At 34.6% G+C, this 15,372-nt stretch overlaps 1 protein-coding gene across 6 annotated transcripts in view; it reads left to right on the forward strand.

Moving 5' to 3' along the window:
- Window positions 1-15,372, forward strand: part of RBM26 (RNA binding motif protein 26) — an 88,748-nt gene that overhangs the window by 40,136 nt on the left and 33,240 nt on the right. For 2 of the 6 annotated variants that reach the window (XM_071208239.1, XM_071208241.1), the window contains exons 10-14: window positions 3,810-3,921; window positions 5,087-5,246; window positions 10,311-10,475; window positions 11,159-11,290; window positions 12,516-12,587. In XM_071208239.1, coding sequence (XP_071064340.1) covers window positions 3,810-3,921; window positions 5,087-5,246; window positions 10,311-10,475; window positions 11,159-11,290; window positions 12,516-12,587 — 641 coding nt within the window. The remainder of the gene's footprint in view (window positions 1-3,809; window positions 3,922-5,086; window positions 5,247-10,310; window positions 10,476-11,158; window positions 11,291-12,515; window positions 12,588-15,372) is intronic. The other 4 variants (XM_071208243.1, XM_071208244.1, XM_071208240.1 and 1 more) reach the window with 3 other exon arrangements.

The raw sequence follows: 15,372 nt of genomic DNA on the forward strand, positions 1-15,372 counted from the left end.
CCCTGCCTCCCCATCCCCAGTATGCATTCATCTGTTCCCCATTTGGATTTGAAATTTACTGCCCTGGATTATAACAGATTTTCGAAGGAAATGTTACACAAACATGATTTTATAATCATTAGAGTCGTGGTCCTTAGGATTTTTTGTTATATAATTAGTATAAATTACTGATAGCCTCTAGAAGGTCTTTATTTAAACTTGCTATAGACTCTTTTGTGGTAATTGTATTTTTATGCTGAATATTTTAAATCTTGCAGGGAAATTATCATTATTAAAAAATTGAAAAATGTTCTAGGGTCTTTTGGGCCATGGAGTTAAAGTACAAATGTGATTGTGGCCCAGGACTCCTGATAATTGTTCTTTGCAGATTTCTGAAGAGGTGGAGAGCTTGATAAAAGCTTCCATGATAGGTAGGAGAAAAGGTTAAGTAGTTCACAGCTTTTGGGGAAAAAACACATTATTGCCTCTCTTACTGGCTATACTACATATTTTTTTCCAGGGATATTAGGTAGCTCAAAGACTCTAAAAAGGATAGTGAACTGGGCTTGAGAGGCTATTTGGGTAGAAGAAGTCCTTCAGAATTGGTTCTATGAAGATACACCACTAGGCGAAGAAGCTGCAGCTTGCATTGTGCATTTCACCAATACAAGATACTGAATATTCCCACCTATTCTGCTGAGGAGTTAGCCAGAGAAAGGGTTAAAGTGGGAAGTGAATAAGATTTAAGCTTAGTGAAAAGAATTGACACTTAGTAATTTGTCAGATTTTGGGAACTTAGAATGGGGGTAATTGAAGAGGGTACAATTAAAGCCACTTGGTTTCTGCCTTGGATTATTGGGCAGATGATATCTTTCACTGAGAGAAAAAACAGATTTTGTAGGAAGATGAAATTAGTTTTGGAAGTGTTTAATTTATGTCCCCATGCATTGTTTGAGTACAAATGTCCAGGGGAAGATTGAATATCGATATTGGGAAGATTGGATATAGATATTAGAGCCCCATGAGAGACAGCAGATTAGAAAATAGTATGTAGAGGACAGTGGTCATGGAGGAAGATGGAATGAGCCATACTCAAATCTCCAGGCCTGACTTCCTAACTTACATAGGTTCCGAAAGGCTTTCTTATGTGATTCTGATAGTACCTCCTCTGTACTGCCCCCCTCAACACCCCAAGAATCACTGAAAGAAAGAAATAAAGCCATGGCAATAGATGAGATGTCTTAGGAAGATGGTATAGGTGGGGTTCTTAACAAGGGATCCCTGAGCCTTAATTGAAATTCAAATTTTTGGTGGGTGGGGACAGAACTGTGTTGTTTCAGGTGTGATATATTTATTAAATAACGCACAGTATAGTGTGGACTTAGTAAGGGGTCTGTGATTTTCACGTAATTGGTAAAAGGGTCCATGGAACAAAAAAAGCTAAGAACCTCTGCTTTAGAGTGAGATGAGAAGACCCAGGCAAATAATTTGAAGACCGCCAACACTGAAGTAGTAGACAGAGAAAGGGGAAATGTATACAGGGCACTGAGAAAAGAGTCAAAAAAAGCAGGAGTGGGTAGTCCTGAAAATCGAGGAGAGAAAGGTGACCAGTAGTGTCAGATGCTCCTGTGAGGAGAGTTAAAAAAATGACTGGGAAGTAGTCATAGGCTTAAGCAACAAGTTAGGACATCAGCAATTATGGCATGAGCAATTTAAGTGCAGTAATTGGGAATAGCTGCTGGTTATCAGAGGCTTAGGGAATGAGTGGGTGGTAAGGAAGCAGAGTTAGCAAGTGTAGACAGCTCTTATGAAAAGGAGAGAGAAGGCTGTAGCTGGAGAAGAAAGTGGTTTGATGAGTAGGTTTCTTTTTATTTTAAATTTGAGTAGTTTGAGCATGTTTAAATGTTGATGGTAGGTGACTGTAGAAGCAGAAGTTGAAGATGGAGAAGAGCTGGATTCAGGCATTGGTTTTCATAGCTCTGTATAAATAGGATGAATTAATGGCAGGAGAGGCTAGAAATAGAAGCCCAGTAAGGACAGTAATCTAAGTGAAAAGATGCAAAGTTGTATCTTTCAAGGGTATCTCAGCAGGAAATTAAAGGAAATGCATGCAAGATGAATTGAAAGGATGAGGGAAAGGTAGGAATCAAATGTGACTGACAGGTGATTGGCAGATACAAGTTTCATTAAAGAAATGTTTAGCAGAGATTTTTTTTTTCCTCTCAAAGTATTTATTTTACACCTGTTATACCATACAGCATAGCATTTTTAAGCGTGACTTATATAACTCCCTAATAAGATAAAGCAAAAACAAAATTGTTTATCTTATTAGAAACCGGATACATAATCACTTTATATTCTTCAAACATTATTGCACTTTAACTTTCATAATTTGACAGTATATCCATGAAACAATCTGCAGACAACTACTTTAGCAGAGATTTTAAGATAACTTGAACTTTTTGCATGTTAGTTTTGAAGTACTTGTAGCATTTCCAGAAGATGGCCAGGAAAAAAAAAAGCAATTAATGAGAAATTTGGGATATTCCTCAGAGCAGAGTTGATAGATGTGTGGTAAAGATTTGTGATCCTGTATGGAATTCATAGTTGGAGCCATAAGAGAGCGTGTGCTCAAACAAATCTTAAGTTCTTTTGGTTAATTATATGTTTAGAAATATGTAAAGATGGGATTTTATACAATCAGTTCATCCATCTTTAAAAAAGAAATTTTAGAATTATATTTTTCCATTGGATTAATAAAATTTGGTGTCATTTGGAAATAACAGGTTAATTGTACTATGATCATTGTTCTCCGTGTAAATAAATCTTGAAATAGCAGGTATTTACAGATATTTTGCACTGCATTTCTACTGATAACCATTTTTATGTTAGTCTTGAATATTTTCATTTTTTAACTCATGTGCTTTCATTATGTTAATATGGTTTTTTCCAAGTCTTTTAAAAAAAATTTTAAGACACATAAATTACATAAAATATTACATTGAAAAATACAAGAGGTTCCCATATACCCCACTTCCCACACCCCCCATTCCTCCCACAGCAACAACTTCTTTTGTTAGTGTGGTACATTTGTTGCATTTGATGAATACATTTCGGTGCACTGCTGCACAGCATGGATTATAGTTTATTGCACTCTCTCCCAGTCCATTCAGTGGGCTGTGGCAGGATATGTAATGTCCTGCATCTATCCCTGCAATATCATTGAGAACAATTTCAAGTCCCGAAAATGCCCCCATATCACATCTCTATGTTAATATGTTGATGTATTTTTAAAATAAGCAGCTTGCTTTAATTGCAGCTCTACTAAATTATAAATTCTTGAAGTAAGTTCACTGGATTAGTGTTTAAATTTTGAAAAATTTTAGCTTGTGTATCTAATTTTAAGACTTGTGATAAAAAGGACAGAAGTAAATACTTCCAAGAAAATTATAAACTTGATAGAACCCAAAGATGATTGATTTAATTGTATATATATTTACTTGTGAAAGTGATGGCAGATGGGAACATTAGCGTGGGTTTTAGTTCTAAAGAAGTAGTCTGTAGTCTGCAGAATCATATTTAAATTTGGCATGTGAAAATTAATTGATTATTCCAAAGTTCGCTGGGTGTCAAAGGAAAGAATGTTTCTTTGCATTGAAATAGATTAAAATTTCTTAGATTACTATGTTTGAATGTACATTTATTTCTCTCTACAAAAAGGTATATTTGGTCAAAAGGTCAAAACTTTGTTTTTCTGTATGGATTTTAGAAAGTAGCTATGATACTCAGAAAATATTAACCTTTGCTTTCTTTCTTTTGTTTTGAAACAGAAAAGCCTCCTAATAAAAGCAGTATGAGGATAGTAGTGGACTCAGAATCGAGGAAAAGAACCATTGGTTCTGGGGAGCCTGGAGCTCCTCCAAAGAAGACTTGGTTTGATAAGTAAGAGAAAATTGAGGGATTTTATTGTACACTAATTTTTAGGATCATTGAGGTATTATTAACAGTACAGTATTATCTTTCAAAAAGAGAAAACAATTTTATGCTAATTCAGTTCTGTAGGCATTCTCCAACTTAGAGTGTAAGTTGTTTTCTAAAAATTCTATAAATTAGTTGGCTGGTACTGGCAAGTTTTTTTTTTTTTAATTATTGTTTTTTTTTTTTAAACAAATCAGTTTTATTGATACATATTAAGAACAGCATTTTCCTTTAGGAGCAGTATGGTGGTTTAGGACACAATTTATCCTGTTCTCCTTCTCCCCCCACCCTTCCCTGCCAAAATCCTTTCTTATAAATGTGGTTAAATATTAGAAATAAAGAATAGTTGCAAGCCCATCATCAGGGCAAGGAAGTGTGGATGGAGTCTGGGAGAAGACTTTAGCATGTAGGCCATTCCTTTTAAGAGATAAAGAGAGTTTTGGGGGGATGGGAGGGGTGGCTGCTGGTTAGGCACTGAAGTTGTCAAGGAAGGAGAGAAAAGAGAGAGGCTAGGAAATTAGAATATTACTGTGTGTGATGATTCACATATAAGTTTGCATGTTTGAGGAGAGACTAGAATCACAATTATAAAGCTTTAACAATCTGTTTAAGGTGGTTCTGGCTTTGCCTTTAATTCTGTCATCAAAGGCAAGCAAGTAACTTCTGGGCCAGTTTTGTCATTTCTTTAAAGTATTAAATGTTTGGTCTGTAGCTCTTAAGACTTTTTTTAAAATCTGGAGAGAGGTTGTGGCAGTCATTCCTTGCTTTTAATCAAAGTTTAAAATAAGGTATATTTCAGTAAGCTAGCTTCTACCAATATGAGCAAGGATTATATATGCAGATTGACTGCTAAGAATTAAAAGACGGTGGATAGGAAGTAGAAAGCAACAAATCATATGGAAGAACCATTTTTCTCAGTTGGCTTCCATGAATGATGCTATCCCTACTTATTTGGAAATTTTATTGTTTGGGGGAAATTTTAAGTTTCCTTTATCAACTGGTAATTTCAGTTTGGGGAGAAAATTGGAACTTAAGTGGACATTTATTTTGCATGTAAAAACTTTGATCTTTTGTAATTGATTGGAATCAGGATTTTTAAATGTATTAATTAATTTGGTTTTTATTGCAGACCAAATTTTAATAGAACAAATAGCCCAGGCTTCCAGAAGAAGGTTCAATTTGGAAATGAAAATACCAAACTTGAACTTAGAAAAGTTCCTCCAGAATTAAATAATATCAGCAAGCTTAATGAGCATTTTAGTCGATTTGGAACCTTGGTTAACTTACAGGTAAGAGCCATGAAATGATTTCTGTTGTGTCTGTTAATTTTTTTGGAAACCGAATATATTAAGACTATAACTTTAATATAGAAATATGTAAGTTTTGCTAATTATTAAATTTGGAAAAATATGTATGAAATGTAAAATTTCGAATAAGTTTTTGACTTTTCAAAAGGCAGGAATTTTTTTTTCTCTCATAAAACACATCTAGCTTGTTTCCAATTTCATAATTGAAGTACAGTCAACTGTATATATTTAAAATGTACAGTTTTATCAATTTTGACATAGGTATATACCGTAGTGAAGCCATCACCACAAACAAGGTGTATCAGTCTACCAAAGGGCTTCTGATGCAAAGCACCAGAAATCTGTTCATTTTATAAAGGGTATTCATTTAGGGTAAAAGTTTACAGTTACAAGGCTGTAAAAATTCCACTTCAAGGTGGTTCTGTCAAGTTGAGTTGCCATATGTTGAAGCAAGATGGTCTGCTGATATCTGGCTGGTATCTGCCTCCCCTCTCCCCTTTACTTACCCCCCACCCTGCGGCTTCCTCTTTCTCTTGAGGCTTCTTGCTTAAGCGAAGTCCTCTCTCTTCTGGCATAGGGCTTGCCTCTCACAGCTTCCTTTATCAGTCTTGGCTCTTTTCCCAAGGTCAGTTGTAAACTATTAGGCAAAATGGTTCATCTCCAGGGCTTTAGCTGTTTTGATACTCCTCCTTTCTATCACATGGCCAGAACGAAAATGACAGAGCTCTCTTTTCCTGTGTGTATGTCTTGTCCCTTTGAGTCCTTTTATATCAGACCCAGGAAGGGGGCGGGGATGAAACCTGAGTCCCGCCTTACTGAAGTATTCGAATCAAAGCCCTAATCTTAACAGGTAATCTAATCAAAGACACCTCAACCTAATTTAAAGCATTCAAAGGGTATCACACCCAGAAGAATAGGTTAGTTCCAAGTATAATCTTTCTTTTTTGGGGGGTGGGGGCATTTATAAAACAATATCAAACTACCACACAAGGTAATAAATACATCGATTATTTCCAAAAGTTTCCTTGAGAAGTCATTAAAATTTGACTTATATTTTGGTTACTTGTTTATATAGCTATCTACCATATTGAATTATCTTTTTTTTTTTTTTAAATGTATGTATGTATGTATGTATCTGTCTATCTCCTCTTCCTCCACCCCATTGTCTGTCTGCTTTCTGTGTGTGTTCGTCAGTGTCTGCTTGGATTCTTGTCAGCGGCACCGGGAACCTATGTTGTTGTGTCACCTTGCTACCTCTGCTCTCCATGTGTGTGGCGCCACACCTGGGCAGGCTGCTCTTTTTTTGCATGGAGTGGCTCTCCTTATGGGGTGCACTCCTTGTGCGTGGGTCTCCCCTATGCAAGGGATACCCCAGCGTGGCAGGGCACTCCTTGTGCACATCAGCACTGTATGTGGGCCAGCTCATCACACGGGTCAGGAGACCCTGGATTTGAACCTTGGGCCTCCCATGTGGTAGGTGGACGCTCTATCAGTTGAGCCAAATCTGCTTCCCTATTTATTTTTTAACTTTATTTTTAAAGAGATTTTAAATTACTAAAAAGTTACATTGACAATCTAGGGGACTCCCATATACCCTATACCTCCCCCTCTCACATTTTCCCTTATTTATAACTTCTTACATTAGTGTGGTACATTGTTATAGTTGATGAACAAATGTTGAAGCATTGCTCCTAACCATGATCTGTAGTTTATATTATCGTTTACACTTTGTACCGTACAATTTTATAGGTATGACAAAATGTATAATGGTCTGTATCTGATATTACAGTATCATACAGAACTATTCAGATGCCCTAAAAATGCCCTATGTTCTACCTTTTCTTCCCTCCCCCTCCCCTCAGAACTTCTGGTGACCACAGTCTTTATATCAGTGTTACATTTCTTCCGTTACTGCAATAATAATAAGTCTACTTTGTTCCATGAATGCATTCCTCCCCCTAATTTTTGTTCATTCCTCAGTCTTGAGGATTTTAGGGTTGTGATGATTGCTCTGCTTCAGATTGAGAGGGGGCTTAGATCTTATGGGACAGATAGAAGGAACTGTTTTGCATGAAGTTGTAGATACTTTTTGCTTTTGGGGATGGGGGTTGTCCCCCATCATCATTTTGTTAGTTGTCCTGAGCAAGTCTGATGAACTGGAGAGTAGATGTTGACTACAACTCTGCTGAGGTTCAGGGGTCAACCATCATATGGACAGATCAAAGATTTAAGTCTTTGTGACATATATTGAATGTGGGTATAATGCTGATTATAGGTTCAAATAAAAGGGGTAGAGGAATCATGTGTAGTGAAGTTATAAACGAATCTAACTCTGTTATATTGAGGAAATAGGTTATCTTATTTTCCAAGGTAAGGCCCACTGATGGGATGCTGATTTCACAGGGTTGTGTACCTTGCCTATAGTGTCCATATGTCTCTAGAGCTCTCGGAGCACCCCTCTTTGAGGCAAGCAGGAGTTTTGATTGATCATGTTATGGTAAACTTTTCACATAATGGAAGTTATAAAATTACAGCAAAAGTGAAATAATCTTACTCTGTAAAAGTAATAGTAGATTTTCTACTAAAAATGATTTCAACAAAATTTCAATCAAATTGTTTTTGCCACTTCTGAGGTCGCATGGATTTAACAGGTACTTTGGGAGCCTAAATACCGTGTAATCCATCAATTTTTAAATATTTACTTTTTCCACTACCATTTTTGGAAATCCTTTGAGATACAAATGTCATTGAAATTTGTATTTGACCACATCTACAATTATACCTTAGTTTGGGTGCCTATACCTTGTGCTGTTATTTCCTGTTGAGTTTCCATTATGTGATATGTTGACTGTGCTGAAATACGTTGGGCTCCACTCGCCCTCATGCCAAAATTTGTGTAACATTCTTCTTTTCAGCTGAAATAATTAACTCCTATAATTTGATAAAATTAATACATTTTAGAGGGTAAAGGTCATCTAAAGTTGATATTTTGGAAAATTTTGTTTTCTTGCTGTTTAAAATATCCTGTTATAAAAGTAATAGCTGAAAAACTGCGCTCGTTAGGTGTGGGGCAGTGGAAATATATGTAGACTAAAGGAAATGTTTCCCATCAACTCTTTGTGCCCTCACATTCCCCTCCTCATTTGATTATTACATTATTAACAATTTACATATCAGTCTGTATTTTTTGTTATGCACTTCTCTAAGTTGTAGATCTATCATTCAATATACAAACTTCAGAAAAAAAACATGGGTCCATACTATGCCTAATACAATCCTCTGTAACTATTAATCCAAATCAATCTGGTCTACCATATTTCAATCTAGATATAAAATAGTCCTCAATGCATTCTTTTCCCTACACAATTAAGCACAGTGGTAATGTTAAAATTTTAAAACTTTTAAAAGCTGATGGGCAAAACATATCTAATTAATGCTTTAAATTGCATTTCCTAAATTAATGAGATTAATATGGTCTTTATGGGCCCCTTTGCTCTATCTGCATACCATTATTGTTTATGAAGTGAGTGGTGGTGGTCTTTTTTTTAAGTTCTTTTTTTTTTTGAGGTACCAGTAACCAGGGATTGAACCCAGGACCTCATATGTGGGAAGCTGCTACTCAACCACTGAGCCACATCATCTTCCCTGAGTTGGTTTTTTTGATTGTTTTGCTTGTTGTTTGCTTTTTGATTTTTTCAGGAGGCACTGGGAACCAAACCTATGTGGGAGGTGGGTGCTCAACCAGTTAAGCCACATGTGCTCTCATGGAGTTTGTTTTTTTTTTTAAAACACTTTACAAAAGCCTTAGCTTTACTGTAAGTGAAAATAATTCTTGATAATTTTAAATTCCAATAAATGCATAATTATTAATCAGCTACTGAAAATGTCCTTCAGAATAGTTGGTAATATTTCCTGAACACTTACTGTATACTATCTGTTCTACGTGAGGTTTTAGTTCATTCTTAAAACCATTACAGGGTGAGTACTGGTATTATCCCCACTTTTGGAAGGGGAAACGGAGTCACAGAAAGGTTAAATAAGTTGCTCATGCTTATGTGAGGTAGTACCCAAGGTTTGAAGTGGGCAATTTGACTCATAGTTCAGGCTCTTAATTTCTATTCTTTATTGCTTCACACCATCAGTGGTTTCTGTGGCACAGTATGGGAAACACTTTTTGTTGAAAGAAAAGGAAATTAAAGGGAAAAGCCTGGATATTACCTAAAAGTAGTCTACAGAATAATATACTCATTGAATCTCAGATTTGTCTTATAAAATGTGCTTGATGCAGTTACATAAGTTTCTTTTTTTTCCTTAAGTTTTCTCATTAATACTATTTTGAGAATTACAAATTTACAAATACAGGATATTGTGCTAATGGGTTTTTCTTTAATTTCTAATTAGAGATCATTCCTTTCAAAGTAGTTTTCTGCATTCCTCTGGCTGTGGGTCCTGACCACGCCATTCATTGACAGGGATTATTTCTCATAGTATTAAAATTGGGAGAGAAAATGAAACATTCTGCATGTCCTGTATGAAACTTCTGTGTGGTCAGTATTCTCTATTAAGTGCTGTATAGAGGATTCTCTCATTTCACTGTAAACAATTCTTGATTACCATTTCTCCTAGATTGGGAGGATATTGGAGTTAGAACTCCTAAAGAAAGACTATGGCGGGGCAGATGTGGCTCAAGCAGTTGGACTCCTGGCTTCCCAGGTTCAGTTTCTGGTGCCTCCTGAAAAAATTAAAAAACAAATAATAAGCAGAAGAAAAAAAGAGAAAAAACCCCTGTTCATGGAAGCCGATGTGGCTCAGTGATTGCGTGCCAGCTTCCCATATACAGGGTCCCAGGTTCAATCCCTGGGCCCTGTATATCAAAAAAAAAAAAAAAAAAATAGAAAGAAAGAAAGGCAAGGCTATGGTAATAATCTGAGTATAAGGAAATGTAAAGATAGAATCTAATTTGGAAAGACCAGTATTTCTTTTTTTATTGGATGAAGTGACAGATTATTTTGGAAGTTCAGTGGTCTTTAATATTTTACATCTTAGGTTGCTTATAATGGTGATCCTGAAGGTGCCCTTATCCAATTTGCAACATACGAAGAAGCAAAAAAAGCAATATCAAGTACAGAAGCAGTACTGAACAATCGCTTTATTAAGGTCTATTGGCACAGAGAAGGAAGCACCCAACAGTTACAAACTACTTCCCCAAAGGTAAGACAGAAGTTTGTGTAAATTTAAATGCTTTTCTTAGAAAATTCTTAGCATAGTGTTTAAGGGCCCAAGGCATTAGTGTCAAACTTGAGTAGATCCTGGCTGCTATCTGAATGGACTTGAAGAATTACTTAATCTCTCTAGCCTGTTCTCTTATTTAATTGTGGAGTTAATCCTTAGTTTCAAGAATTAAAATATGATATCTATAAAACATGTAGAACAGTCCCTTGAAAATAGGAAGTACTTAGTAAATAGTAGCTATACTTATTCCAGAAATATATATATATACACACACATATCCAGATTATGGGTTCATCTTGGAAATTCTTCTTTTCTCAAACTCTGTTTCTCTCTCAATAATGAAAGAATCATATCAATACATAATGTTATATTACTTGTAGAGCTGTATTGCAGCAGTTTAGGTTTAGGTTTCGATTTAACTCTCACTTTTATAAAAAAAGAGAGACAAGGTAGTAAAGGGTAGATAACTTAAAATGAGTAAGTTATTTAATGCAAAGAAAACATCTTTGTGTGAAGGAAATTGGAAGGGGGTTATTTTTCGATTACAAGTTGCATTTTAAAACTTCTTTTTGTATGGGCAATTTAGTAACATAACTAAAACGGTTATTTTTTCTATGCTAATGAGCAGAGCATCTTGTTTAAAATTTTTTTCTTGTTCTGAGGTAATGCAGCCTTTAGTCCAACAACCCATATTGCCTGTTGTGAAGCAGTCAGTCAAAGAGCGTTTGGGTCCAGTACCTTCAAGTAATATTGAGCCTGCAGAAGCCCAGAGTGCCAGTTCAGACCTTCCTCAGGTAAATAAAAGATCTTATCATCAAACCTGTCACATAGTAGGTTCTCAGTTTCCCTTGATAATTTGAATTATAGTTAAAATTGTATATATTTTATGTAGAAATATAGTCTTTATATTATTTGAATCCCACCTATTGAATTTTTTTTTTTTTAACCATTACTGTAACATTTTCACAGCCTTTATTTTTCCTGTAGTATTTGAATGTTAAATTCTTCTGTCTGGGTAATAGTTATTCATGAGAAAGTTTTCACTCTCACTTTGTGGAGGAGATATATTTCAGCAAAGTTGCCTGAAAAGTTCAGTACAATAAATCATATTTTTCTCATCATCTTATTTTACTTAATTAAAATTCTGTTCCAGAGATAATTGTACATTAGACTGAATTGAAAGCTTTTAGGAAGGGAGGGCTTAAACTTAACATCAGATTAAAGCAAACTTTATATACTGTTTTAAGTACTTATGTAGTGCTCTTAGAACTTGAATCACTTATTCCTGACTTTTCTCCATATGCCATTCCCTTTTCACTCCCTTCTACACTTGAGTGGCAATTTCTTGTTTCTATACTCATTTTCTGAAATTTAGTTTTCCTTTGTCTCCAGATGCTTCAGCATTTGCTGTGTGAACTAGAGTTAGGGTGTAGTAGCCTACTTAGCTAATGGAAGCCACCTTATTAAAATAGTCCCTAGAAAACTCCTGAAAATAAGGTATTCAGCTTCTGTAAAAATCGTGCAGAATGTAAATAAGGTAAATTATTGGTTATTTTTTAAAAATCTACATTCCTAAATATCCCAAATCACCACCATGTGCAGTATGTACTTGAATATAAAACACAGATACTTTAGCTTATTTTTAAGCTGGAGAAGCAGCCAAATATTTTACTTGCTCAAATCTAATATTTAAAATATTCAGACTTTCTACTTGCTAACATAGCAGGATTTTAAGAATTTATGACTCTATATTAGTGAAAGGGGCCTCATCAGTCACCTAATTCAAATCTCTGTTTTACATAATTTTTCATGATTGAATAATTTTGCATTGTTTATTTTTGTTTTTATGTGCACATTTTATCTCTCTCTCTCACTCTCTTAAATCCTCCCAACATTTTGTGATTAGCGTCAGTATACTCATTGACTTAGTACATATTAATATAATCAGAATGTTCAAATTCCCAGCAGATTTTTGTTTGTTTGGGGAAACACTGAATATGTCCATTTTAATTTTTTTAGAATGTAACTAAGTTATCTGTGAAGGACAGGTTGGGTTTTGTATCAAAGCCATCTGTTTCAGCAACTGAAAAGGTAAGAAGAATAGCATGATGTGTTTGTCTTGGCTTCATAAATGTTTTCAGATGGCACCTTAATTTAAAATTTTTTTTCATTGTTCCAAGCTCTTGCTTCTTAATAGTACCTGTATCTCTTATTCCTACCTTTTTGCTTTCCATTTGCTGAAAAAGAAAAATACTTGTCTTTTCTAAAACATTTTTGCTTCAGCACTTTTGTACTTGCCTTTTGCTGTGTTTCCATGTGCTCCGTTCTTTTTGTTTTTCTATTTCCTTTATTTTCTTTTAGGGATATTGTACCTTTAATTTTTAAATTCTGCAGCCTAATAGAAAGAGCCATGGATTAGGAATTTTACCTGGGTTGAGCTCTGACTCCTCACTAACGGCATGATGTTGGGCAGTGCTTTTTAACCTCTGAATCTTTTTCCTTCTTGGCAAAATGGTGATGATGATATTTGTCTTGCTCACAGGGATTTGTGAGGTTCTAATAAAATCGTTTATTTAAAAGTATTTTGTAAGCTGGAAAAGATGACGTAAATGTAAGTTTTTGTTACTAACAGTTACTGATATAACCTAACAAGTAATAAATTTAGTCAATTGTTTTTTAAATGTAGATAGATACTAAGTTAAGACCATTTGTGAAGCTGATTAATAGTTCTATATGAAAATGCCTTTTCTGTTTATGTGTGAGTGAAGCCCTGATCTTTAGTCCTTCTACTCTGAGGTATGTGAAATCACAGAATATTATCATCAGGTAATTTTACTCATTTCTATATTATCTTAAAGGAAGCTACGGCCCAAATAGTTTTATGGTTTGACCTATACACAGGGAGTTACTGAGTCAAGATTGGAATCTGGGTCTTCTATTTTCAGTCCATGGCTCTTTCCATTATGAAGATTACAAAGGAAATGGGCTTCATACGTAAATAGGGCATCCCATGAGATAGCTGACCTGTTTTCAGTGAATCCTCAATATAGTGTTTTTCTTGTTTATTGTTTTCAGCTTCGACAGTTCTAGAAATTTGAGTCTGAATTTCATTCATTATGTCAGGCTTTCCTCTTGGGCATTTCAGTATTACTTCAGGCATAACAGATCTAAAATGAATTCATTATTTCTTATATAAACTAGTGTCTCCTAGCCCAAACTCTGGAGGTGATACCACCATTTTTAAAGTTATACAGACTGAAAGCTGTAGAGTAATTTACTTGCTTTTGTAGTATATACTTCCTTTTTTCTGCCACTTTCAGTACCCTGACCTCTGGATTCAGTATGCTATCTGGTATCCTGGAGTTCTCTTTCTTTAGTTTGCATAGCCACTATCTTAGTCTCAGACTTATTTTAATGTTAAATCATTGTAGAAACTGTCAGTTTCTCTGCTTTACTTTCTGTACTTTGCTTGATTCTGAGCCTGTCACACCTAAATTTTTCTGGTTCTGATACTTCAGGGGTCTTTTCCTTCTACACCAGGGAGTACTTTTCTGCTCATTGCCTTTGCCTTTTCTTCCTCTCGTCCCTCTCCTTTTTTATTGGTGAATTTTCCATGTAGTGACTCACCTTTTCTCTGAATTTCTGTATTGGGTCTATGCTATTACTAACTTTAGCAGTACCTATTTCCTTTGGTAACCTTTTTACTTCATGATAACAAGTAGCTCAGGAATAAAAAAAATACTATAAGGTCTGCTATACTAGCAATTCTGGGGACTTACAAATATCTGATTAAGTTAAGGATATGCTTATGTCAAGTTTTGCAATCTTAAATTGAAGTCTCCGCTAATCATAGCTTTAACAAATTGTTACAGTATATTTTGCTGTTTCATTACTACTTTTAACATGTTTTTTATATTTTCAAAATCAAATCATTGTAATTTAACTTTAATAATTATGGGTGATTTATGAAAAAGAAATTTACTCAATAAATACTATAAAGAATTTAAGGCAAAAATGATAAGTATACAAACTTCCAGTTATCTTCAGTTAACCTCTTTACAGAGCAGCTATTTATTTTTGTTTATTCTTGGTTGTTTTATTTTTTTTTAATGCATTGGCCTGTGTCAGGATTATTACCTTCACTTTTTCTTACAGAAAATTATGATTTATTTTTAATTATTTGTTTTCATGAACTTTTTTGGAACTAATCTATTATAGCAAAAATTGATTACTGTGTGTACAAATTTTTTCTTTGATGTTAAACTATTTCTCTGCAAGATGTTTAATCCCTTTGTTACTTTTAAGCTGCTTAGTATTCTTGAAAGAAATGAAACTTCTAATCACAAAAATATTTTATAAATTTAACTTTAAAATCTGTTGTTCTTGCCAGAAATCCCAGCTGATGAACGTTTGCTATCAATGTGCTGTTTTAAGAGAATATCATGAATTTAAATCATTCAGTGTTACTGAAAAGATGACTGTTTGCTTAATATTAAAACTGGTTAGGTATAGTAATTGGATTAATAAATTTGTAAGACATAACTTCTTAGGTACTATATTTTTAGTGCATAAAGCTAGGTACTTCTGGTTTAGAAACCTCTTAGAGCTAGCTTATTGTAAGTGTGGCTTTAAAGCATTATACCTAGATTTCTTTTGAATTTGATTCTTAGACTTTGGTTGTTAAAGTATGATATTTGGGTGACATCTTTTGTAGTAATTTTTACCAGAAACTTTTTTTCTTTTCTTTTTTGTTAGAGAGAAATGGCCGTTTTCTTTCTTTACAAGTACTGGTAGTAGTTATGCCTGATAATATTTTACATAGGAAATAAGAAGAGGGGGATGTTAATGGATTATAACTGCTACTTCTTTAGGGGAT

The sequence above is a fragment of the Dasypus novemcinctus genome, chromosome 15 (genome assembly GCF_030445035.2).
Source record: "Dasypus novemcinctus isolate mDasNov1 chromosome 15, mDasNov1.1.hap2, whole genome shotgun sequence".
Classification (NCBI taxonomy): Eukaryota; Metazoa; Chordata; class Mammalia; order Cingulata; family Dasypodidae; genus Dasypus; species Dasypus novemcinctus.